The sequence below is a fragment of the Parasteatoda tepidariorum genome, chromosome 10 (genome assembly GCF_043381705.1).
Source record: "Parasteatoda tepidariorum isolate YZ-2023 chromosome 10, CAS_Ptep_4.0, whole genome shotgun sequence".
Classification (NCBI taxonomy): Eukaryota; Metazoa; Arthropoda; class Arachnida; order Araneae; family Theridiidae; genus Parasteatoda; species Parasteatoda tepidariorum.
Window position 1 is genome coordinate 33,950,411 of NC_092213.1, and position 24,314 is coordinate 33,974,724.

General features: G+C 29.3%; 2 protein-coding genes across 3 annotated transcripts in view; one reads left to right on the top strand and one right to left on the bottom strand.

Moving 5' to 3' along the window:
* The first annotated feature begins 4,801 nt into the window (after positions 1-4,801).
* On the top strand, positions 4,802-8,986 carry LOC107449030 (uncharacterized). Its single transcript, XM_071186476.1, has 6 exons — positions 4,802-5,316; positions 6,022-6,331; positions 7,048-7,216; positions 7,554-7,680; positions 8,007-8,467; positions 8,545-8,986. The coding sequence occupies exons 2-4, from the start codon at positions 6,028-6,030 to the stop codon at positions 7,657-7,659; spliced, it is 579 nt and encodes a 192-aa protein (XP_071042577.1). The 5' UTR covers positions 4,802-5,316; positions 6,022-6,027; the 3' UTR covers positions 7,660-7,680; positions 8,007-8,467; positions 8,545-8,986.
* Positions 8,978-24,314, bottom strand: part of LOC107449029 (peroxynitrite isomerase THAP4) — a 28,408-nt gene continuing 13,071 nt past the window's right edge. Inside the window, exons 1-3 of one of the 2 annotated variants that reach the window (XR_011637929.1) lie at positions 14,361-14,480; positions 12,608-12,807; positions 8,978-12,096 (exon numbers count right to left, since the gene is read on the bottom strand). Coding sequence is in view for 1 of the 2 variants with exons in the window: in XM_071186477.1 (XP_071042578.1) it covers positions 11,891-12,096; positions 12,608-12,807 (406 nt within the window). In the remaining variant the exon portion in view is untranslated. Of the gene's footprint in view, positions 12,097-12,607; positions 12,808-14,360; positions 14,481-24,314 lie in introns of those variants that run through there. The other variant, XM_071186477.1, reaches the window with a different exon arrangement.

The window sequence follows — 24,314 nt, forward strand, 5'->3', positions numbered from 1 at the left end:
GACGTGTCACAAAGTCCTCCATGTTCCCATAGCAAATTAAACCTTTGGGGGAACTGAATTGGAGATTGATCGTTCTCTGGTGCAAGTCAAAATCACGATCTGTGGATAAAAAAAAATGGATGAATGAATGGGTTAGCCCTATAAACGGGGATGACGCATGGGTTTGTCTGAAGTCGAATTCTAGGCCATAGATGGCGCCTCTGGAAAACAAGAGCCATCGCATCCCTTGCCTTATTGGCCTACGACAAAGACAACTAGCTAATGTTCTCAAATATTAACTGAACACAATGCTGCATGACAGTTCAAGTTTAATAAAAAAGCTGAATTGGTCTCTAAATTATTACCAAAGCTCATCAACGTCTATCAATATTCCGACTACTTTTCGGTAACTTAATAACCTAAATTTAATTTTAATTAATTAATAAAAAATTTTTTTGCAAGAAAATTCAGGTTTTCATCATTTGCCGTCTGCTACAATCAGAATTTATTTGTTTCTTTATACTACCATAGGTACTTTATCATGAATTCCGGTATAGGTACTTTATCGTAAAATTCCGGTATAGGTACTTTATCGTGACTACCTAAGTAATCGAATCTCGATAAGAGCTTTACGCCTGATGTCATTATAAACTTCAGTCGTTTCCGGACAGCTATAATCAGAACTTATTTCTAAATAGAATTTATGATCCGTCAAAACTTTGACCACCCTTTGACACTAGTTATTATACACAAAATTTAGTTAGCTTGGGGTAGGATGAGAGTGAAAAAATTTCCACCTGTTTCCTAAACGTTGCAAGTAATTTTATCGACAGTTAAAATTTGGACTTTTTTTTGACACAAGCAAAATCAATTGACATAATAAAGCAAAATCACAGAAAAGAAAGAATATAATAAAGTAGAATATAAACTTTAAAAACTACGTATTTCAAGTGGACATACCCGAAATTCACTCCACGTCTAGCTAAGGTGAAGACGTCACTGAAAGTTACATCAAAAATATTTAAGATACTTAAATTTTGAGGGACGAGAGTTAAGGTGTTGATTCAAAGAAATGGCATTAATAAAGCAATAAATATTTTAAACTCTTACGAATTGTTTCTGTTAAATTTCATGCAAATTTGTCAAGACAAATATGGTAAATGTTACAAAAGGCACATGATAAAATAATATTTTCACTTTTCATCACAAAAAAAAAAAAAGTCCAGCGATTTTTCAAAAGCTTATTTTTTTTTCTCTTTTGATATATTAAATAACACTTTTTAGAGAGTAATACAATATTCCTATAACTGGTATGAGTTTATTAAAGTTATTTATAACTTTTAGATTATGTTTAGCTTCTTTCTGGAAAGCGCCCCCTATGCTGATAGGAATTTTTAAATATTTGACAGTTCCTATCAAAGATATTTCTAAGTCGCACAAAACAAAATAAGGAAATAAGACCACAATTTCTAGGAAATTAAATTTTTTTTAAAATCCATTTTCTTAATATTTGAAAAGATTCTTTACCACTACATTGTTCGAGTTTAAAAAATTATACAAAAATGAAGATAAGTCACTGATTTTAATGAATTTCTATTAGGTTACAAAACTTTGTGGAGCTGGCGATTCTTTAAAAAGTGAAAAAAAGTTTTTAGAATATCGGAAATATTTCTTCGATTTGAAACTCAGTGAGTTCTTTTCTACAATATATTTAGTTTAAAAAATACAGATTTGCTTTAAAATTAAATTAATTAAAAGGCTTATTTTTTTTTCTTTTTCTTTTTTTTTCTCCATTTTTCTTACCGAGCTTCGAAAGGCACCTTTTCAGACAAAAAGTACATCAAATAAAGCTCGAGACATAGCCAAAAATTTAAATAATGTACCATTTTTGTTATTAAGTTAGAGAAATGAAATAATAAGTTGATTAATATTTATAATTTTCCTGCATTAAATTTTTAATTGAGCACTTTTCCTTTAGTGAATGAATTTTATTACTTTTTTATATTTCATTTTATAGCTGGCGTTGAACAGCTGACCTAATTCTGAGTTAACGACTATCAATTTTCAGCTCCGTAATTTTGAACTTAACCCAGAAGACAAGGGATCTCATAAACAACCATTGGGACAAGCTAACTTTTGTGGATGACTTTTTTTATGAAATTAACCCGCATTTGCGTTACATGGCAAGTAAATCCAGAAAAACCTCACATGGTTTGCCCGTTACTTGAATTTTCCCGTTTCTACCTCCCACGGTTACTTGCTTTACAGTCGGACAAAGGGAAAGCAAGTAAATTTTACTTATTTTTTGAACACAAAACGAGATAAATAAATAAATGTAAATGTAAAGAAAATGCTTGAAATTATCTGCCCCTAACTAACGGGAATGTACTTTTTATTATGTTTTCTAAAAGTTCTTATATTATTAGCAGTATTAATGACTAGTGGGCTGAGACCCCTGCTCGCTAACGCTCCCCAACCCTTGAAAATTGCTACGCAATCTTATATGGTTTGCTTCGCAAACCAAGCTCGCTTCGCTCGCTGATAACTTAGGTATATTGCAAATGCACAAAATTCTAAGAATTCAAAACAATCAGTCAAATCCATATAACAACTTTTTTAAAAAAAAAAATACATCTTTTTAGTAAATACTAAGTCATTAAAATAAATTTGAATTCAAATAAATGACATGTAATTCGCTAAACCTATTAGAAATGTGCTATAGTATAAAATCTTAAGATAAAATTTCTAAAACTAATATCTCCTTAAAAAGTTTAAAATTTTGGCTATAAATAAGTCTATTAAAAATAACTAACTAAAAATAAATATTAAATATAAGTGAATTGCAATGGAAAAACCTGCATAAACAAATAAATTCGTGATATAAATCAAAAATCGTCAAATAAATTCGTAATATATAAATTCGTGAAAAAAAGCTTTCAACAAAATACTAAAATAGAGATCTATCGACAAAGACTACTCACTTCTGCCTAGCTTATGCTCTCTCTCTGGTTATTTCAGTTTCCGTTTTTAAAAGCGCTATAAGTTGAGCCATCTCAGCTAAATTTGGCATGTGACATTTTTAGCGGCAATCATTGGTCGATTTTCTAGCGTTGCCATTCGGGGAGTTGCAATGAGGCCTTTTTTTGTCGCCGTGTAAGAGAAATATATATATAGATATTTCATTTTTATTAATTTGTTTTGTGTATTTAGTATAATATATTAAATTAAATCATAACTCTAAGTAATAAAGAAATGAAATAGTTATGTTGATTACTGATTTCTGAGATTTAATTATTATAACGTAATTCTTCGATATTACCATTTTGCTCCACATTGTAAGATAAACTTATTTGAATCATTGTATATCATTAACCGTTTTACAATTATTATTTTTTTGGTGTAAATTACATTAATATACTATTATAAATTACAGTTAAAGGGTTTTGTTTAGTTAATTAGAACTTAACGATCAGCTTCTGAATGTTTGCAAAGCAAAAATATTAAATTACTGTTGTAAAATCACCAAATTTGTTAAAACAATATACCTTTAATTTTAAAGTTATTTTTCGAAAAAAAAAATTACATTTACTATGCAGAATTATTTTACTCAATAATAGATCTTAATAACATAATATGATATCTGTCATATTATTTAACAATCAAAATTGCTTAAAAATAAAGAAATGAATGTTGAAAGAAATGAATTTTAAAGAAATGAATGTTGGACGTGGTAAGTGGGGGCAGGAGTGTAAGCAAACGGAATTTTTTTTAGTACATAATATGCATTATATTTTAAGTGAAAATACAATACGTAAAACATATTATATTTTAAGTGAATAATTTCAGCCTCGCAGAAAAAACTGTTTTATGTTAAAAAAATCAACACTTATTGCGAAGCAACCATGGAGGCTGGTGAGCGGTAGCTAACAGGGGGCTTAGCCCTATAGTATTTTAAAGTTTTTTAATCAGAATTTAGCAGTTTTTTTGAGTAGAAAGTATTAGAATCAAGTGCAGAGAGAAGGTATAGTCTTCGTTCGATATAGCGATCCCTGCTGTCCGGGCGAAAACTTACGTTATAACGGGAGCTCTTTATTCTGTCAAAATTTACTAACAGATTTAAATTAATCAAATAATTTATCGTGGTAATACTTTATTTTAATACGAGTTAGAAAACAAACAGAAAATTGATAATAACGCAACATACTTTTGTTTTTATTTAAGCTAATATAAACCGCAATAGTAGTCTTTGAAATAATACTTTATATGCGAAAAATGTATCAAAAGCAATACACTGGTAGGCAGGGCCTGATTATAGCCTAGGCCTAATAGGCATGGGCCAAGAACCCACAATTTTTGAGGGGCCTCAAAAATTAGTAAAAAGTCTAATGAAAGTTGGGCTAGTTGTTGGGCTTGAAAGTTGGTTTAAGTATTAATAAAAAATAATCCAGCTAATCAGTGACTTTTAGCAAAAATCACTGATTTCAATTGTTTGTGGTCACCAAACTATTTTTATTTTCATACAACATTGTTTTGTTGTTTTATATTTTACTTTAATTTATAGATACGCAAACTTTATCGTAGAAGAATAATCTTCAATTGTCTGCTTTCAAAATTTCTTTTCTTGAATCATGCAGCTCAATAGATTCTTTTTTATTATTAGGACTACTCCTCAGTAATTTAATTTCAAAATATCTTGTAAGGGACCCAGAAAATTTGGTGGGCCTTGGGCCTGAATTTGTCTTAATCGGTCCCTGCTGGTAGGGGAGCTAATTTTGATCAAAAACTTATGTGAAGATAACAACTAAGATCACATGTATTTTCAAGCAAGAAAAGTATGTCTGATAAATTTACTGTGCTGTTTGAAATGAAATTTACAAAGATAATGAATGAATCCTTTGAACTTAATGAATGCATACCAAAGTTCATGCTGACTTCCGCATGAGGACACAATGTATACTTTTGATTATCAATGTGAAGTATAGTGCAGGTGCGGCTTTGAGAATTCCTCCAGACTAAAAGTCTGGGATTGTCTGCTGCTATGGTAATAAGCTAGAGCACATTTCTAATGGGGGTAAAATGGAGAAAAAAAGGTGTCGATTGGTTTACTCACGACGACCTACGCTAAGATTAAGGCAAAACTATTCACTCCACATCCCTATTCGAAGTGACCTTTCCTCGTAACCATAGTAACCGCCACGACGCGAGGCGGGTGTCTGGAGGAATTCACCTGAAAGCCGCACTATGGGGCACGGGCATTGATTGTAAACAAACAATCAATTACTGAGGCCTGGGTGGCAAGGTTTCCATAGGATTAACATTACGAAGTTTGAAAATAAAGTATTTATAACTAATATTTTGATTTTATTTTGAATGTTGCTTATATTTTCTGAAAGATAGTTTGATAAACTTGTAAAATCAAAGTAGTTTTGATAAAAAAAATTATTTTAAGAGGTGTAATTTAATGATTTATTTTTGACCACTCTGTTTACGTATCTTACGTACTTTGTAATGTTATCTCACAACTTGTTTTCTATTTAATGTATATAATATTTATATTAAAATAAATAATTTGATTAAAGTTTTATTGTTTTTTATGAGTTAATTTTCATTTTGGGACTGAAAAATCCTATACACATTATTTAGTATATCATAGCCAGTCTCGTTTTCGAATTCATGTTGGATTTCTTCTTAATAGTATTTTTTATTTTGAATAGTTCTTATATTGTTTTTAAAACCCGTCTTATAAACTTTGAATTATGATTTATTAATACCATTTTAATTCTCTAATTTGGTGATTCACCTTGGATCATGTGCACACGTGGACATAACATTTAAAACATAGCTTGTGTGTTTATCAAAATAAATATCCATTTTAAATCACTAATTTTATTCAAATTATGAATGTGTTTACACATGTTAACGTTTAAGTGTGTTTGCACCTCATTTAATATAAATATGATTCTACTAATTCTAAAAAATTACATTGTAACTGACTTTCTATTTTGTGTTAAATTTTTAATTGGATGTAAACTGTAATTTCAGGTAAAGATGGATTTTTCAGACCATGATTATTGTAGTAAAGTTGTATCGTGTTCCAAATATGTGTTAGATTTAAGTGTTGAGGCGAAGGTAAGATATTTTGACAAATTAACAATACAAAATAATAATGTAAATATTTCTATTCAGGACCCTTACTCTGTCAACGAAACTGAATGCTTTAAGAATTTTAAGTACTGCCCTCAAATTACATATCCAGATATCTTCAACTATCTCACATCAAACCCAGGAGGCTATAATTTTGACTGTTTGAAGAATTATAAATCTTTGTCAGCATATGAATATGTAACTTCAGGTAAGTTCCAAACAGGCTTTTACTTAAGCTTTATTTTAAATCAAAATATGATGTGGTCTTGTAAACTTAGAATAACAGGCTTTCATTATGAAATATTTATAAATTATATTTTGATTTTATTTTGAATGTTACTTATCTTTTTCAAAGGATAGGTTTGTCTTAGTAATCTTCTTTGCTATGTAATAAGTATGAGTAAATAAAGATAAGTCATGTTATTAATTAGTCTTTTTTTTTCTTTTTCAATTTTTTATCCATTGGCAGGTGTGCATCATCCATTAACATTTTCTAATTATTTTAAAATTCTTCTGTGGTATATGAAGTATTTTAAATATTGTTGTATGCAATAAAATTAATGCAAACTACTATCTGGCCAAGTATAAAATTATACACAGACAATCCTATGGCTGTTTCATTTTAGTAATTTGAAACCTTACAATAGGGTATTGATTTATTTTTGTATTTTTTAAAAATTTAAATGTGTGCTTGAAAATTACTAAATAATTATGCTGTGCAATAGAAATGTCATAGCTCAACACAATTTGAATATAAAAACTGTTTAAGGATCTATTTGGCATAAATTGATCTGCATTTGAAATATAAGGCATCATTATCCCATTTCTGCAACAATTAATCTTTCAGTTTTTGTAACAACTGAATGGCAATTTATAAATCAATGTTCTTTAAAAAAAAAAATAACGGTCTGATTATTTTTCTAGGTAAAGTATGTAATATCATGTTTTTTACGCCTAAGGGCTTGAAAGATTATATTATTGTCTTTGGAGAAGTTCAGCCCTCATTCCGAGTTCGTGATGCTAACTACAAGCCATGGGTCTTGGCTCATACTGATGGCAGAATTCAATGTGGCCATTGCACATGTGTTGCTGGGTAATTTAAGTCTTTGACTTCTTATGATTTTGCCCTTATTACTCCATGATTACTGTACTATTCTTTTTTTCTTCTTTATTAATTAATCTTGTTTTGTAGTAAGTAATACAAGAACACTTTTGAAACTTCCAACTCTTTTTCAGGAAAAAATTAAAAGACAAAACTAACATTTTTAAATTAATACTATGAAAAAAAAATTTCTTTTTTGCTTTGTTGAGCAAATTTCTATAGAATGAACTAACTCAACATAATTATTTCATTTTCTGGCTAGAAATATCTTAATGTTCTATATTTAAAAATGTTTCACTTAAAAAAATTAAACATAAATGTCTTTCAGTTTAGGAGAAACTTGCAGTCATGTTGCTGCCTTACTATTCAAAATTGAGCTAACAGTTCGCCTTGGATTGAATGTACAAGCTCCTACAGAAACTGCTTGTCAGTGAAATTGCAAGGTTTCAAAAAAGGTATGAAGTGATTAGCTGATATTAAAATTGAATTACATATTTGAAATGAATAACAGAGTTTTATTTATAAAACTTTTACTCTTATTGCATGAAATCTCTACAAATTTTTTAAAGTTAAATACAGGTTTCACAAAATCTTGATAGGTCCTAAGATATTTTTCATCCTTTTATTATTCATGTATTTCTTTAGCTTGTAATGTTTGCGTCAAATGCAATATTTATCCTAAAAAGGTTGTTTCTTCTTGTTTTTGTCTTGTCAAACTTTTCATAAATTAAATGCAGTAGTTCTTTTAAAAAAGAGAGTTATTGTTATAAATTTTTTTTAGGTAAACTTTGCTCCTATTTCACGCATCAATTTGAAGAAAACAAAATGGTCTGATGTGGGAAGTTCCTCAAACTCTGGGATAACTTCACCTATTCAAGTGGCTCCTCTAACTATTAGTGATATCCAGAATCTGAAGAAGATAGCTCCAAATGCTGTTTATTTTACTTCATTTTCAGACTCGGAGGACACTGATTCAGATGAAGAGAATGAAGAAGCCCCAATGACTCTTGTGGAATGTATAAGACACATTATGAGCCACAATGTTCCAGATGAAGATAGTTATTTGAAGGGCTACTTCTGCAAGAGTCGTTGTAAAGAGATTGAGTTGCTGACCAAAGAGCAAAGCAGCTGTGAACACTGGCACAAACATCGCCAATGCCGCATTACAGCCTCGAAATTTGGAGAGGTGTTCAAACGAAGAACTTTAACTAGTTCCTATGCTCAAAAGTTCATCTTTCCTCGGTAATTATTTTCCTTGTTTTGAAATTCATTTACTTTTGTTTTTAATAAATTGATCAAATATTCAATTTGATTTTTAGTTCTGAATTACGCACTCAGGCGATTGAATGGGGGCGCAAAAATGAAGAGGTTGCACTGAGAATGTACGTGCAGAAGGCAAAAAGTATCCACACGAATTTCCAGCATCGCAGGAGTGGCCTCTGCCTCAACAGCAAGTTTCCACATTTAGGAGCTTCACCTGATGCCCATGTTTTATGTTCTTGTTGTGGAAAAGGGATAGTGGAAATTAAGTGCCCTTTCAAGCATAAAAATGTTTCGGCATTTAATATTAATGATTCTTCTTTTATTCTAGATACTGATGGCAAAATCAGGACCAACCACAGCTATTATTTCCAAATTCAGGGGCAATTAGCAGTAACAGAAGAAGACTACTGTGACATGATTATATGGACTTCTGTTGATTTTGCAGTTTACAGGGTGAAACAAAATAAAGAAGTCTGGAAGAAGTCTGGAAGTCTGTATACAAAGGGTTAAATAAAATAAAAAGTATTCTGATTTAAATATAAAGTAAATCAAATATTTTTGTTTTCCAAATATCCAGGCCAAAGCCAGTAAACAAATGTTTTAGCATGCAAATGTTAGTAAAACACCACCACCAATATGAAATTAAAATGTAATAGGAAATTGGAGATGAATCTAACATTATTGAAATAATCTAAATATTACTGAAACATGCAATACTACATTTAAAGAACCTAAATTAAGTTTAAAATTAAAGTATTGCATCAATAAGAAAATTTATAATTTCACAAAATTAATTTCGATGAAGCTCCAATTTCGTCTTACGATATAAAAAGCACCAAAACAAGTAACCATGCAACTTGATCAAAGAAATTTGAAATAACAGAAAATATTACTTTGAATATGTTAGTAAATTGATACACATACATGCAGTTTTTTTTAAGATTTAATTAATATTGAAAAAAATTTATTAAAGAATTATTGGATAAGAAACTTAAACTAAAAAAAAATTAAATTTTCTAGCATTACAGTTATTTTTGTCAACATTTCATAAAATCAAAAGTATTAACGTAATAAATCAAAAATAATAAGCACAAGTTCAACTATTAAAAAAAATTCTGTTAGTCCTTTTTTGTCATGCAAATATCCATGCAACCATCACCCATATAAAAATTGGAGACACAATGTAATGTAGCTTTTAAATTCCAAGAGCAAATCTATTTGTTATATAAGTACATAACATTTACTTTTCAGTTAAGATGATTAAATAAAAAAAAGTCATTAAATGTATCTCCAATTCTTTCTTACAACTATATACTAAATATTTGATATGAAAATTTAAAAAAAGTAAATAAGATTACTTTAGGTGATGTAAAAAAATTAAGGAACAAAAATGCAGCTTTAATTTTAGATAAACTTTCCGAGAAAAAAATTTTATCCTAAAAGAAATAGGAGAAAAAATTTTTTTTGTTATAGTTTTAAAGTAATATCCAGATATAGTTTTAAATAATATAAGAATGTGCAGCAGTACTTGAAAATTGATCTATTAATATAAAAAAAATTGTTTCAATAACTTGTATAATATAAATAAAAAATTTTAATGAACCTATCTTTTAAAGTACCATGCACCAATTTTACAAATTAAAATATTAAGGAAAATATTGCCTTACTCTATGGTATCTACAATTGAATTATTTAGATTACATAATGCTCCACAAATAATTAGGGCAAAATCTATGTATTTTAAAAAAGAAATGGGAATTACTCCCTTCAAAATATTAAAGCGTTTAATTTGTTTGATTACTCTTTCTACATGAATTCTGACATTAGATATGTTTTTAGATCGCATTATATCAAACTTGCTAATTTGGTTTACACCTTTTTTAAAGGCAGGCACAATTAAATTTGCTCCTTTGTTTATAAAATAATCATTTACAATAAAACCTCGATCAGCCAGAACAACATCTCCTGGCTGAACGTGATCTAAAAATCCGGATTTGATTGTTATTTCTTTATCTGATGTCCGGCCTCCCCAGCACTTAGATAGAAAAGATATACATCCAGAAGGTGTTGTGGCTACCAGAAATTTGATGGTATGCCCATGTTTATATAAACTGTAGGTTTGTGATTGCGATTTTAAATTGCTTGGTTTCTCAATTGCCACTTCAGTACGATCATTGATCTTACTACAGTTTCTATAATTGGATGTTTTTAAAGGTTTGAGGACATTTTGTTTCAGAGCCTTCTTACTGGGAAACTTTATCAAAGATTTCAATTTCTCAGCAAGTGGCTCTAACCATAAGTCAAAGATTCTTCCAACGGTCCTTCTGGATGTCCCAAATCTATAAGCAGTATCTGTGGCAAATAAATTAAGTTTTAATTTTATCAAAACAATTAACAGCTGTTCAATTCTTGATATGGTTTATATGGAGTCTGGCACACCAGAAGCCATCACTCCAAGAAGCAGGCCAGTATAGAAATTCAATTTGCTTTCATCTTCTAGGATGTTTAAATTTGAAATTTTTTTCAAATCTTCCTCCAGCTTCATTTTTTCAGCCCTCAAGTTCATTATTTCAATGTTTAATGATTCAAACATTTTTTCTTGATCAGTCATTTCTGGCACTGCAATAAAAAAAAACAAATTTAATTAAAAGCTTTCCTTAAATTAACATATCTACAGGGTTCTGTTTAGAAGAAATTTGGGTCTGTTAACGGACCCTTCACAAAATATCGTTCCATAAAAACTAACTCTTCACAAAATATTGTTTCATAATAACGGACCCTTAACAAAATAATTTATCTTTTAATCGAACCCTTCACAAATTCTCTTCATTATTGTTTTGTTAATCAAATAAGCCCTTCGCAGGAAGAGGGAGGGGGGGGGAGAGAAAGACAGATGCAAAGGAATTAAGTTTTGTCTTTGGCAGGCGCTTCTTTCTTTATACGTCTGAAATGAATATTCTGCTGCAGCAGTGTAGGATAAATACTAAATATTTGTATGTTGCATCTCTAATTTAGTAGCAGCAATTGCTGTTTATTTTTTAAAATTATAATTTTACAGTGTTGAGCATAATCTTGTATGTCTTTACAATTTAAAAACTCCTTTAAAAAAGTTTTCTACAATAACAGGACCCTATTTGCAAAGATTAACAACAGCAGGACCCTGGATGAAAGAATGTAACTTAACGTTTATTTTATATTCACAAATTATGGGTAATTTTTTCACAATTTTACAAAAATTGACCTTTCACCAAATGTCTGGACAGACTTTTGATCTATTATATAGATAAAATAACATGCTACTTAAAAGATGGGGAAAAAAAAAGATGCGAATCAATAAGTTGAGTTCACATGACAGTAAAAACACAAATCAATTTAACATAAGTCGTGTTAAATTTTTTTTTTTTACAAAAATGACATACCAGAATCATGCTTACAAATTATTGGCTCCACTAATTCAATTTCATCATCCTCTTTAAGTACCTCACTACGTTTTATTTGTAGTGCTTTCCTTCTTTTATGGCACTTTACGGATGCAGTTTTTCTTCCTTTCTTGAACGAAAACACATTTGGCACATAATCGGGATGATCTGCATCACGTGATGGCATACCTAATAAGAGAAAAAGCATTGTTATTTTCATTTGCAAAAATATTTTAAAGAATATGCTAAAAGAAAACAAGAGGTAAATTAAGAAATAATGTGTGGTAAGCAAACCTGGACACAGATCGGTTTAAAACATGATCTTTAAAATAATGTAGACTTAAATACAACTTTTTCACTTACCGACATGCAATAGAAAAATCAGCATACGTGAAAAAAAATTTAAAATTGTGATTTTTATTTGTTTGAAAAGCCACAAACTGAAAAGAAATTTTTCTATTAATTTAACGAAATTTTATTTCAGCACTGACAGTGTTGCCTGGTGAAGGAAAAAAGTTGTCAAGTTGATTTTCTCAAAATCTAGCATGAAAAACTTTGTTTTTTTTTTTTTCAATTTCATGTGAGAACAAAGGATGCATAGAATTTTTATTATGATATAAGCAGTAATTTTTTTATGAAACGTGTGCAACTAAAAAACAAGTATTAATACTAAAACTAAGAAGTAAATTTTTTTTAGTACCTGTTTGAAAATGTGCTCCACAAATGCGAGCATCTTTTCCTGGCATCAAGTTTTCACGGCTAACAGCTTTGATCCATGATATCAGTCGTTTTTTATCTGATGGAAATCGATAAAAACCAATTCCACAACCCATACGAAGCGATTTGAACAGCCAAAAGCAGAACAATGATGAACCATTATGGAAGTCTAACCTAAAGAACCTAAAATGAAACTTAATTTAATTAATATAAGATAAATTTATATACAGGTAATAACAAATATATGCAATGAATGTTCACCCACCCAAAATATTAAAAACAAAGTTATTTTAAGTCTGATTAAAACAGCTAATTAAATCTTGGAATATATATATATAAATTTTAATTTAATTAATCTGTTAATGAATGTATTGAAGAATTGCATAATAGTATGTACATACAAGAATATTAAGATAATTAACACATTAGAAGCTCAGCCATGCAACAATTTATTAACACAAACAAAGTTACTTTAACACAATGCAACAAAATTTTGATAATATACTTTGCTCCATTTATAAAGAACACAATACAAAATATCTACTTCATTATTATCAAAATTTCAATCGTTATTTAAATGAAGCATAATAAACATTGTCTTTTAAGGAGACAAAAAATAACACACTTACTAACAAAGAATAACTTTTACACAAATATTATTAAGACAACCAAAATACTTTAAGAAGTTTAGAACCTATATAAAAATAAGTTAATTATGTTCTTAACAGATAAAAGAATTAAATAATAATGTGTACCTATATATAATTACGAAAAAGAGAAATCCTTTCATTCAAAGCTTTGCCACCCAGAAGTTTATTTACAAAAACAAAGCAATTTAAGCACACTGCAGCAAATTTTTTATCCCTATTCTGCCCTATTTATTATACAGGCATTATACTTAATTAATATATTATATTAATGTATACTTAATAAATAATTGTTACGTAAAATCAACAAGTGCTTCTTATATGAATCAAAACAAACATCTCTAAGGAGAGAGCACACTCTCACCCGCAGAACAAAAGACTTATTTAATCCAATATCATCAAAATCTAACTAAATTATTTTAATAAATTTAGGACATTTAAAAAAATTAATTAATTCTACCGTTAATAAACGAAATAATTAAATAATAATGTGCATTAATAAAAATATCAGGAAAATTCATTCATTCAAAGCTCTGCCACCCAGAAATTTAATTACAAAAACAATGTAATTTGCACACACTGAAGCAAATTTTTATCATTATTTTGACCAATCTATTATACAAGCATTATACTTAATTAATATCTAAAGTAAAACATCAACAATTATTTCTAATTTGATGCAAAACAAACATTTTTTTTTAAGGAGAAGACACACTCACCCAGAGAACACTAATTTTTTTTTACACAAATATTATCAAAACATCGCTAGAATATTTTAAGAAGTTTGGGGCATATATAAAAATAAATTAATTCTATTTTTACTAGATATAAGATTAAAATAATAACGTGAATTTCTAAGAATGTCAGCAAAATATTTAAGTTTCAGCTCTGCCACCCAGAAGTTAAAAATCATAAAACAAAGCTATTTCATCACTTTGTAAAAAAAATTTCATAATTATTCTGACCTATTTATGAAGAAGGCATCACAGTTAATCTAATTTGTTAGGATTTAAACAAAAATTTAACTATTATTTATAGTATACATCATAATAAACAACAACTGTAAAGAGAAACAGAACTTTTACTCACCACCCACAAAAATTTAAACTTTTTTCATACAAAGAATGACACAATTTAGCCAAAACTTAGTATACAGTTTATTATAACTCTATTGTACACGAAAATAGACCGTTAATACTTCAAAAATTTAAAGAAAATATAAAATTAGCTTAATGACATCAAAATCCCATAGACTTACATTAGAGTGCTCGCCACCCAATTGATTGTAAAGAAAGATCGTGACGTCACGCGCCCGTGCCCCATAGTGTCCTTAACTTTTTGATCAAAGATTACGACCACCTTGGATAATCCAGGACGGTGGTTCCCAATTTTTTCCCGGCTAATAACCTAGGAACCGTAAAAAACCAAGCTTCTTTCTGCGGAACACCGACTTCGGAAATAATATTTATTAAGATAACAGGAAACGTTATAAACTATAAAAGACTATTTTTAAAATATTTAATCAGAGGAATGAAGCGAGCATTGTTTTATCATTAATAATCTTAAATTAGGTTTTATATTCGACAGTTTTATGCCCAGTCTAGTTATGAATTTGCTTTAGATGCATATACATAACCTGAAAATAACATAATATATGAATAAAATAAACCGAATTATGGTTTACTTCGAAATGAAAACTTAAAAGAACTGTTGTGAACGTTAAAAATGGTTATTAGGAAAACATAATTCTCCATTAAAGAGTTTTGTTGTTTTGATTTGAAAAGCACGATAGGAAATAATGTAATGAAATATTTTATAAATGCTTGTTCTTTTCCTAACTTGTCTATTATATTGTTATTAGAAAATAGAAATATTATATTTTCTTTTAAAAAATGCATTTTTATTTCATTAGCATTTTATTTGAAATAATTCAAGAAGGACACCGAAAGATTAAATAAATTAAGTATTATAGGTTAGACCTTAATACAGTTGGAGGTTTCAAAACCAATCACTGGTTATAAAAAGTACTAATTCACGGAACCCCTTAACTCTTCCACGGAACCTTTAGAGTTCATTTGGGAACCGCTGATCTAGAAGAGCGGTTTCCAAATTTTTCTGGCTGTGAAACCCTACACAATCAAACTTCTTTTGGTGGAACAGCTAATTAAAAAATAAAGTTTATTTGGTTCACTAGTAAATTTAAATCTAATCAACGTAACAATACTAATAATTTTGAAAATATAAATGTTAATTTGTTTATTGTTTAATAAACAATAGTCTTAAAATTAGATTTCATGCTAGACAAACCATCATTCGGAATTCATTCTGAAGCGGTATGTAGTCAAGCTCTGAATTTGGCTAAATTGTGGTTGTTGAAGTGAAACAGAATTATGAACGTTAAATGACTGTTATGTTGAAAATGCATATCAAAGAAACAAATTTTTTTTAAATTGCTGAATGTTATTATTGTCCTTAATTCAAAAGTTTGATTGACAGTATTAATGCGAATTTTTCATAAATTCTAATCGTTTATATAATTTATTCAATGAATTGTTATATGAAAAAACATTTTTTAAAAATAAAAAAAAACTCCTTTTCTTTTATTGATGTTTTGCTTAAATAATTTCATATCAAAGACCTAAATTTTAAATAAAAAATAGATTGTTTTGTTTGAAAATAAACATTTCATAACAGATTTTAATAATCATAATTGATTTTTCAGAAAGATGTTATAACTCCTGGAACTCTTGTAAGCCTTCCACGGAACCAAAGAGTTACTCGGAACACCTTTAAAAGGCAGCTGCTGCTTTAGAGCAGCAGGCGGACCACAGTCTAGGTCAGAAATAGAACCACCAAACCTTTTTCGAAAGTATAAATTACTCAAATGAATTAGTACAAAATATATTCTATAGATAACAATATGACGTGAAATATACCCAGTGGTAGACGGATCATGGTTTAGAGTCCCTTTGCCGTCAGGCTAACAGTGGGAGTTTCTCGTAGTTTTCCTCTCCATGTATCGCAAATGCGAGTTAGTTCTCTCAAAAAGTCCTCCACGAAGGCAAATTTCTCCCAATACTTGATCCAGATATACTTGATCTTCAGGATTAGGTTCAAAATTACAAGGTTACGGAGTTGAACATTAGAAGTCGTATACCCGAAAAGTGGGTCGGCTGTTCACCAATGGTTATAATGTAGATAACAATAGCCGTGATGGCTCAGAGGATTGAGCTCTCGCCTTCCAACTAGGTAAACCTAATTCGAATCATAGCGATGGATGGTCAATACGAATTCTGCATCCGGTTTGTACCGACCACAGTGCTGGCTGAAAATATCCTCGGTGGTAGATGGATCATGGGTTAGAGTCCTCCTGCCTTCAGGCTAACCATGGGAAATTTTTGTGGTTTTCTTCTCCATGTAACGCAAATGTGAGTTAATTCCCTCCAAAAAAGTCCTCTACAAAGGAAAATTTCTCCCAATTAATGATCCGGGATTTCCGTTGTCTTCTGGATTGGGTTCAAAATTACAAGGTTACGGAGTTGAACATTAGTAGTCGTAAGCCCAAAAATTGGGCAGACTGTTCATCGATAGTTATGAAATAAAATAAAATGTAGATAACAGTCTAAAGATAGAAGTACACTTTTCTGTACAAAACTAGTAAGGAATATAAGTTTTTTCTGGATCTATTAAAAAATTTCAAATTAGTTCGGAATCACGTAAATTTATTTGAGGGCCCCTGAATTAGGATATTGTAATTTTTTCCCCCTCATTCAAAAAGAATTCAAAATACTTCATATTCAATCTATGGTTAACACCAAAAGAAATAATTATTTAAAATTTTGCAGAATTAAATGCATATTTTTGTTTGTTACATTGCAATAAACGAGTCCCTGCAAACATTATAATGCACTTAAAATAAACATTGTACCTATGATATTGCAAACAGGACTTAACGTATTGGTCGTTATACTGGAAGGGTCACTGTGATGAAGTTTTTTTATCCAACAAACAAAACTGGTGTTTTAAGCAAAATGTTACATACATAACAATAGTAATGCATGTTTCGATTTTAAGAAATAAATGTATATCGATGTGCTAAGAAATAAATGCCGTTGCATACATGATATAATAAACGGCACTTCATGTAGTATAACGACACTTAATAGCTCTTTTTAATAGTTTCTGTAACGGTACTTTATATAGTATAACGGTACTTAATTCTTTCTGAGAAGTCGAATTTAAAGAAAGGCGTGTTTTCAAAAATTTGACTTCTTAGGAACTATTCAAATAATTTCAATTTGGCATTTTACCATGTGAAATTGCATTCTTAAAAATTATATAAAAAATGCGCACTTTGCAATAAAAAATTTTTTTTTTACCATTATTAAGTAAAATAATAAATATTTACTAAAATGTATTTTTTTCATGGAATTATCTTTGGATAAACGAATTTTATAATTGTGTGCAAAAATATTTCAATTCGTTAAAAAAGTCCTCGAGATATAGCGAAATACGCAAAAACTATATTAACATTAAGGGGTTCAAACTTTAAACCGTCCTTTCTCCTTACCAGAGTATTGTGATCATATTTCCTAATTTGGGACTAACCCCCATATTTTTGGAGTCAGAAATCCAAATCCGTAGACAAAAAGTTTGTTTATTTAGAGAAAGTAAGTTTTTGTGTTTGATTTCGTAACTTAAAATATCGTATGCCCTAAATAATTAGCATATTCCAAGTCACCCCTCAAAATATTAAGATCAAATCCTTGAACATGAAGATTCGATCATTAGATCAAAAGTTATTGAAAGTAATCCATGTTTTTTTCTTTTCGTTTTGTACTTTTGTGATCTTTTGAATAAAAAACGCTTATCAAGTGAAATAAATAAAATAATGCACCTATGCATTATGCACTTACTTACTTCAAATATAATTTCAATTTAATAATGTTAAAGATTATTCGAAGCCAATAATTCAAGAAAAATAATCAGAATAAACAAAATTCAATTTCACTCCTTCAAAACTCTGTATTCAAAAAAATAATGAGAATTCAAGAAAGTGATCAAAAGTTTCAAAATAATGATTAAATATGAATATAGATAGCAAGATAAGGAATCTAGATAAGGAATTTAGATTTTTATGTAGTGTTATTGATCAATAGCTATTGGCTGATTGTAATTGATTGATTGGTTTTTATTCATATGTTAAAGCCTACCTACTTGAGAGATGTACCTGTACCATAACTGTGGCCTAGTTTATCTTCGTGTGAGGTTTGCTATAATAAACAGATCTTCATCACGTGATCATAAATAATGACCTTCTACTTAGGTGTGCAAACCTGGACCACATACTTAGAACACCATGGTAAAATTTTGAATTGATCCAATATAGGTTTACAGCCACTTCAACTAGGGTGGTCAAGAGTGTGTGCTGATTGTCCAGTAAATATTCTGAATATAGAAATGAATAAAATACTAAGGAAAAGTGCATTGCCCAGTTGCAAAAATTGAAAATTCACTATTTTTGATTCAGAAATGAGGGTATAACTAAGTGTATTCAACAGATTTCTTTTTTAAGATTGGCATATTATTCTATTGAATATTAACGGATTTGATTTACATTTGAATTACAGCTGAGAGGAAAATTGATTTTCCAGCCCCCCCCCCCTTGAAAGTGTACTCAGCTTGATTTTGTATCTGAACTAGACGCATGAATTAAATAAACAAATTTACTAAAAATCCACATACAATTAACGAAATTGAGTCTCTTTTTTACTGTTTTTATTTTTGCTAATTTTTTTATGTGGAGTAATAAATAAATAGAGCTATTTCAAAAAAATAAAGGAAATGGAATAGTTAAAAATATTTAATTACTTGTTTTAAGAGGCAAATTTCGCGATGTGGCTCTAGGTTTTATGCGAGTGCCTAGTGTATAAATAAACAAATAATAATAATAATAAAAGTTATTTATTATTGTTTTATGGCTTTTACCTTCACTAGGATTAATATTTTATTTTATTTTATAACCGGCATTAAATAGCAGACCCAATTCTGAGTCAACGACTATCAAAGTCCAACTTCATGGCCCTTCAATTTTAAACTCAGAGGACAATGAAACTTCCTGCATCAAGCATTGGGATAAACTAGCCTTCGTGAAGGAGTTTTTGAAGGAACTAATCTGCATCGGTATTACATGGCAAGGAAAACCACGAAAACGTCCATGGTTAGCCAGAGGGCAAGGGGATTCTAGCCCATCATCCGTCTGCCACTGAGAATATTTTGCGTCAGCAGTGTGCTCAGTGCGAGTCAACCATCTGTTTTTATCACCTGGCACTTATTCATCTATCTAAGTTCGAACCTGGATCACTCATCGAATGCTCGACCCCCTGATCCACCGCGACTCAAATGGAGTAATTAAAAGAAATTAAAAAACATTTTAAAAGAAGTTTGGCAAGAGTCTATGCTCTAGTCAGTCTCTAGATTTTACTTGGGTGCCACGTGGCTGTCAAATATCATTAGTTTTACAGTTTCTATTTTCTCTAGCTGTCAAGTAAGTATTAAATTTAACAATTTAAAAAAAAAAAATTAGAAGGGCTCATTTATACCACACCCGAAGTGACTGCGTTCTATAAAGGTGTCACTTTGTAGTTATACAATATTTTCTGAACTTTTTTTAAATTTTCTTTAATCTTTTAACAATGAGTAAAGAAGCTCATACATCTTACTTAAAAACAAGGATGTCGCTTCGCAGTTTGGTATTGGTTAGTATTTTTACGTTTTCTGGTTTCTGTAACTTTACAGCATGTATTAATTTAAGAGTTATTGCTTTATTGTTGTATAATTAATTGATTTATTATTACGTAACTAGTGTATATACAAATACGAAAATACAATTTAATCTCTTATTTCGAGTTGATATAAATAGTTTTATAAAAAAATTTTTTAATCATCTACAAAAATGCAAATATATTTTTTGGAAATTAGAAAGATCAGATAATATTATTTTAATAATATTTCCTGTTGCATAATGAACTATATATTGATACATTGAATATTGATACTTTTTTGTCCATTTTCTCAAAACTAATTTTTCCGATATTTTCCTTCATTCTAAATGCAATATCTCAAAATACATTAGTTCAAATCACTTGAAATTTTGCATGAATGTTTTCGAAATATATGTCTAAGAAATAGACTATGGAATAGTTAATTCAACTACTATTTTATGTTTTGCGGCTAAAATAAAATTAATTAATAGAATTTTTTAGCTCTTTTTGCCGAATAAGTTACGATATTAGCATTTCCAAATATCAATATTATGTCTAATGCATAGATTATTTCCCTAATGGAGATTTTATGAGTATTTTAAAGCAAATATTATGAAAAAATAATAAATTTTGAGAAAGTTATGTTATTTATAAAGTAGGTCGATTTTTGCACTTTTTTTTACTAGTTTTTCCCCATATATTTTTAAAGAAATTTTTTTTCATATTTTTTTGTTATCATAATATGTTTTAATGTGTAATACACGCAAAACTCAAACAAAAAAAAAAAAAAAATTCTAAATTTAAAATTTCAGAAATTTGTCTCCGAAGGTATTCGGATACCTTAAGTTTATGAAAAGAACTATTTTAAATAAATAAATAAAGGTGTGTAACAACAACGGTTCTGCGTGTTGGTTACTTAATACTATTTTCGGAGTTTATGTATTTTATACAACCTTTCAATGGAAATTAATGAACTATTTTTTTTAGGGGGGGGGTGGAAGTTCGCGTAACACACAGAAAACACGGACGCTGCATAACAGTTCATCACAAGTTTTTATTTTCACGGTTTTCTCTAACTATGCAATGTGAATTATTTATCTATTTAAAGTTTATATTATAATTTATTTTGAAAATAAATAAATAAATGCATCACATACCACGCTTTAACTACACATAACCACACGTTATCACATACCACACATCAACTCTGCATAATTTACATAAGAGCCACATCATTGTTAATTGTTTTTATTATAACCGCTCTTATTCGGTTGGATCAAGGGTGGCTTGAAGCCGTCCAGTTTTAGTTCAATTAGCATGAGATTGTTTTGGAAGTAAAGGTGGCCTGTGCGCCCTGCTGACCACATTGCCACACTCATGCCATTGGTAACTAAAACGTAGAGCCTTAACTTCCATGGCCCCCAGGTATACAACTGGTAACTTTATTTTTACTTTTTTTTTTACAGTTTCCATTTCTTAACATGAGGGTTTTTCGAAGCTCTATCGCTAAGGAAAATAAAATAAAAAAAAGCCATAATTTAAGTTTCTAACACTTAAAACAATGCGATGATTTTAAGTGATATGTATAATCTTGCCGTGAAGAAGTATCTGGGCTATAGAGCAGACAAATAGCTTAAATAGTTCAAAAGTTACTGAACGTCTTAAAAAATCGTCAATTTGTGGACATTTTTCCACCTAAATGAACATTATCAAAATCACTGCCTCATTCTTAGTTTTTGCAAATTTTTAAGAGCCCAGGTAAGGCAGCATTGGAATAGGTTTTTAAGTATTAAAAATTGAGACTACAAACGCTTTTCTTTCTCACAAAACTAAAGACCTTCTTTATACTGCCGTTTTGCGCCATTTTCAAAATAAGCGTTCACAGCGCTGGTTTTTGTTAGGCTTAACTTGACCTTATAGTCATGAGTAACAATTGCAAACTTGCAGTAGTTATTAAAATTGCATATTATTCTTAAAAAAAGCATCTTTTCATATTATGACGGAGCCTTCAAAAAAGAGAAAACAATTAAAAAACAGAAAATATTAAAAAAACAGAAAATATTCGAAACTTTGAAACTATGTCACAACTACGAATATAGAAGAGAAAAAAATTAATTATAGAATAAGTTCACCAAAAGTTTCGGTTTTTACACGGGTGCCTCCTAGCAGTTAATTAGTAAATATTTTTTATTATTATAATTTAATTTAATTTTATTTTAATGAGCTTAAATATCTCTCAGTAAGTCTCCTCGTTTGATGCATGCCTCGCGTTTAAAAAAATTTATGAATTATTCGCTATTTTAACTGTTTTCCTTTCTCTAATAAAGTATGGATAGAATTAAGAAAAGTATTTTAAGAAATTAAGAACATTAAAAATAAAATTGCAGTGACAAAAGTAAATTTTTACTCTGTAATAGAATTTGCAAGATGTTTTTAAATTTTTTTTTTCGAATTTCTGTTGAAAAATTATGTTAACTTGATTTTGATAACTTTGGAACCCACCCCTTATCAATGAAACAAAACTTACAAATCCGTTCCATACATATGTGCGAAAATCGCTATTCCCTTTGTCCGGTTTTTTTTTTAAATTTTATTTTTAACTTTATTTTTACTGTAACAATTTAGTTTTAAGAAATTTCAGTTCAAATAAATGAACTTTCAACTGAAAAAACTGTGCATGAAATAAAATCTATGATTTAATTCACTTATTAAAAATTTAAAACGTGATGAAAAAAAATTTTTTTTACAGCAATTTCTTTCATCAAATATAATTTTTATTTCAAATCTGAAAATTTTCCAAGTGTAATTTTTTGTTACATCATTTTATTTATTTATTTTATATTAAAGAAATTAAAATAGTGAGACTTGAGTTTCTTACTTATAATTATCCTGTCTCTTTGTCTGCAAAACTAAGCTAAACCTTAACCTCATTTTCTCCTTAAAAGCTTAAGTAATATTTAAACAACCCGACTGTGACAAAGAAATTTTTTTACATAAGTACCATTGTTTCGTTTCCTATAAATTAGGCCCTAAAAGCCTATTTTATTAAATTCTAGGGGGCTAAGCTTCCTGTTCTCTCCCGCTCACCAACTTCGATGATTGCTTCGCAATTATTTTGGTTTCTCAGCATATCCATTTTTCTACAAAAGTTGAAACTATTCACTTCAAATATATGCACTATAAAGAATTCTATTTGTTTATGCTTCACCTCCCGCTTCCCCCTCCAAATATTTTCCATATTCTATTACGATGTATTAGTAAGCATAATTAATTTTTCTAAGTAATTCATTTTTAAAACAATATTTAAAATAAAAAGTATGTAGTTGTTATTGTAGTATGTATGTTGTATTGTAGTATTAAAAGTATGTTGTAATTTGAGGACTTCACGACCGCAATTTAATATTTTCACTTACCAAACGGACAGATATATTGAATTAAAGTTTGTGCATGAATCTGATTGTTAAGTTCTAAATTATTTGACGAATTTCTTTAATTACAATTTATAATTTTATATTAACGTAATTTGCACAAAAAATAGTAATTGTGAAGCGATTCATAACATTAGCAACCGATTTAAACAACGCTATCTTATAATGTAACACAGAATTACGTTATAGTAATAATGATAAAAATAATTTTTAAAAATATTCTTAGTTTTTAACTCTTAAACATTCGAAGTCAAAAATGTAATAATTGCAGTATTGGCAAATATCTGCAAATTAGGGAAGGAAAAATATTTCTAGGAAAACAATACCCTTTTGACTTTTAATTTTTATTGCTGATGATAACCAAAGCAAAATAGAAATTAATGTAAGAAAACTAGATCCCACCAACCATAGGATTTTCCGGACAATTAATATGCACCAAAAAACTGTGTTGGATATGAATGTTTTTATATTATATACAGATGTATTGAGAAGAAAAACAATGTACGTGTTCTATTTCTTACTATATTCATTTGTTTCACACAAAAAGGAGGTAATAAGAATCAAATAAACAAAGTTGACCGAATTCATTCCGTAGCTAAATACGTTTCTTTAACCTTAACCATCATCAAGTAGGATTCACAGCTTACCGAGAGCGGTACACTTTGAAATGACCATCCAAGAAAATTGATTATCTGTCAAGACACTAACCAAACATCAATTGTACCGCATTGTTGGCAAAAGTTTCCCACAGTTCCAACAGCAGTGAAAATAACGCCAAGTAACACCGCCAATGTATTTTCTCACAAAACCATTTGTCAGTAAATTATTCTGAGAAGTTTCTATTCAAGTTT

Excerpts from the sequence above, each read along its gene's own strand:
- LOC107449030 (XM_071186476.1), top strand. The coding sequence starts at position 6,028 with ATGGATTTTTCAGACCATGATTATTGTAGTAAAGTTGTATCGTGTTCC. Across the intron at positions 6,332-7,047 it reads ATATGAATATGTAACTTCAG|GTAAAGTATGTAATATCATG; the intron begins GTAAGTTCCAAA and ends TTATTTTTCTAG. Across the intron at positions 7,217-7,553 it reads CATTGCACATGTGTTGCTGG|TTTAGGAGAAACTTGCAGTC; the intron begins GTAATTTAAGTC and ends AATGTCTTTCAG.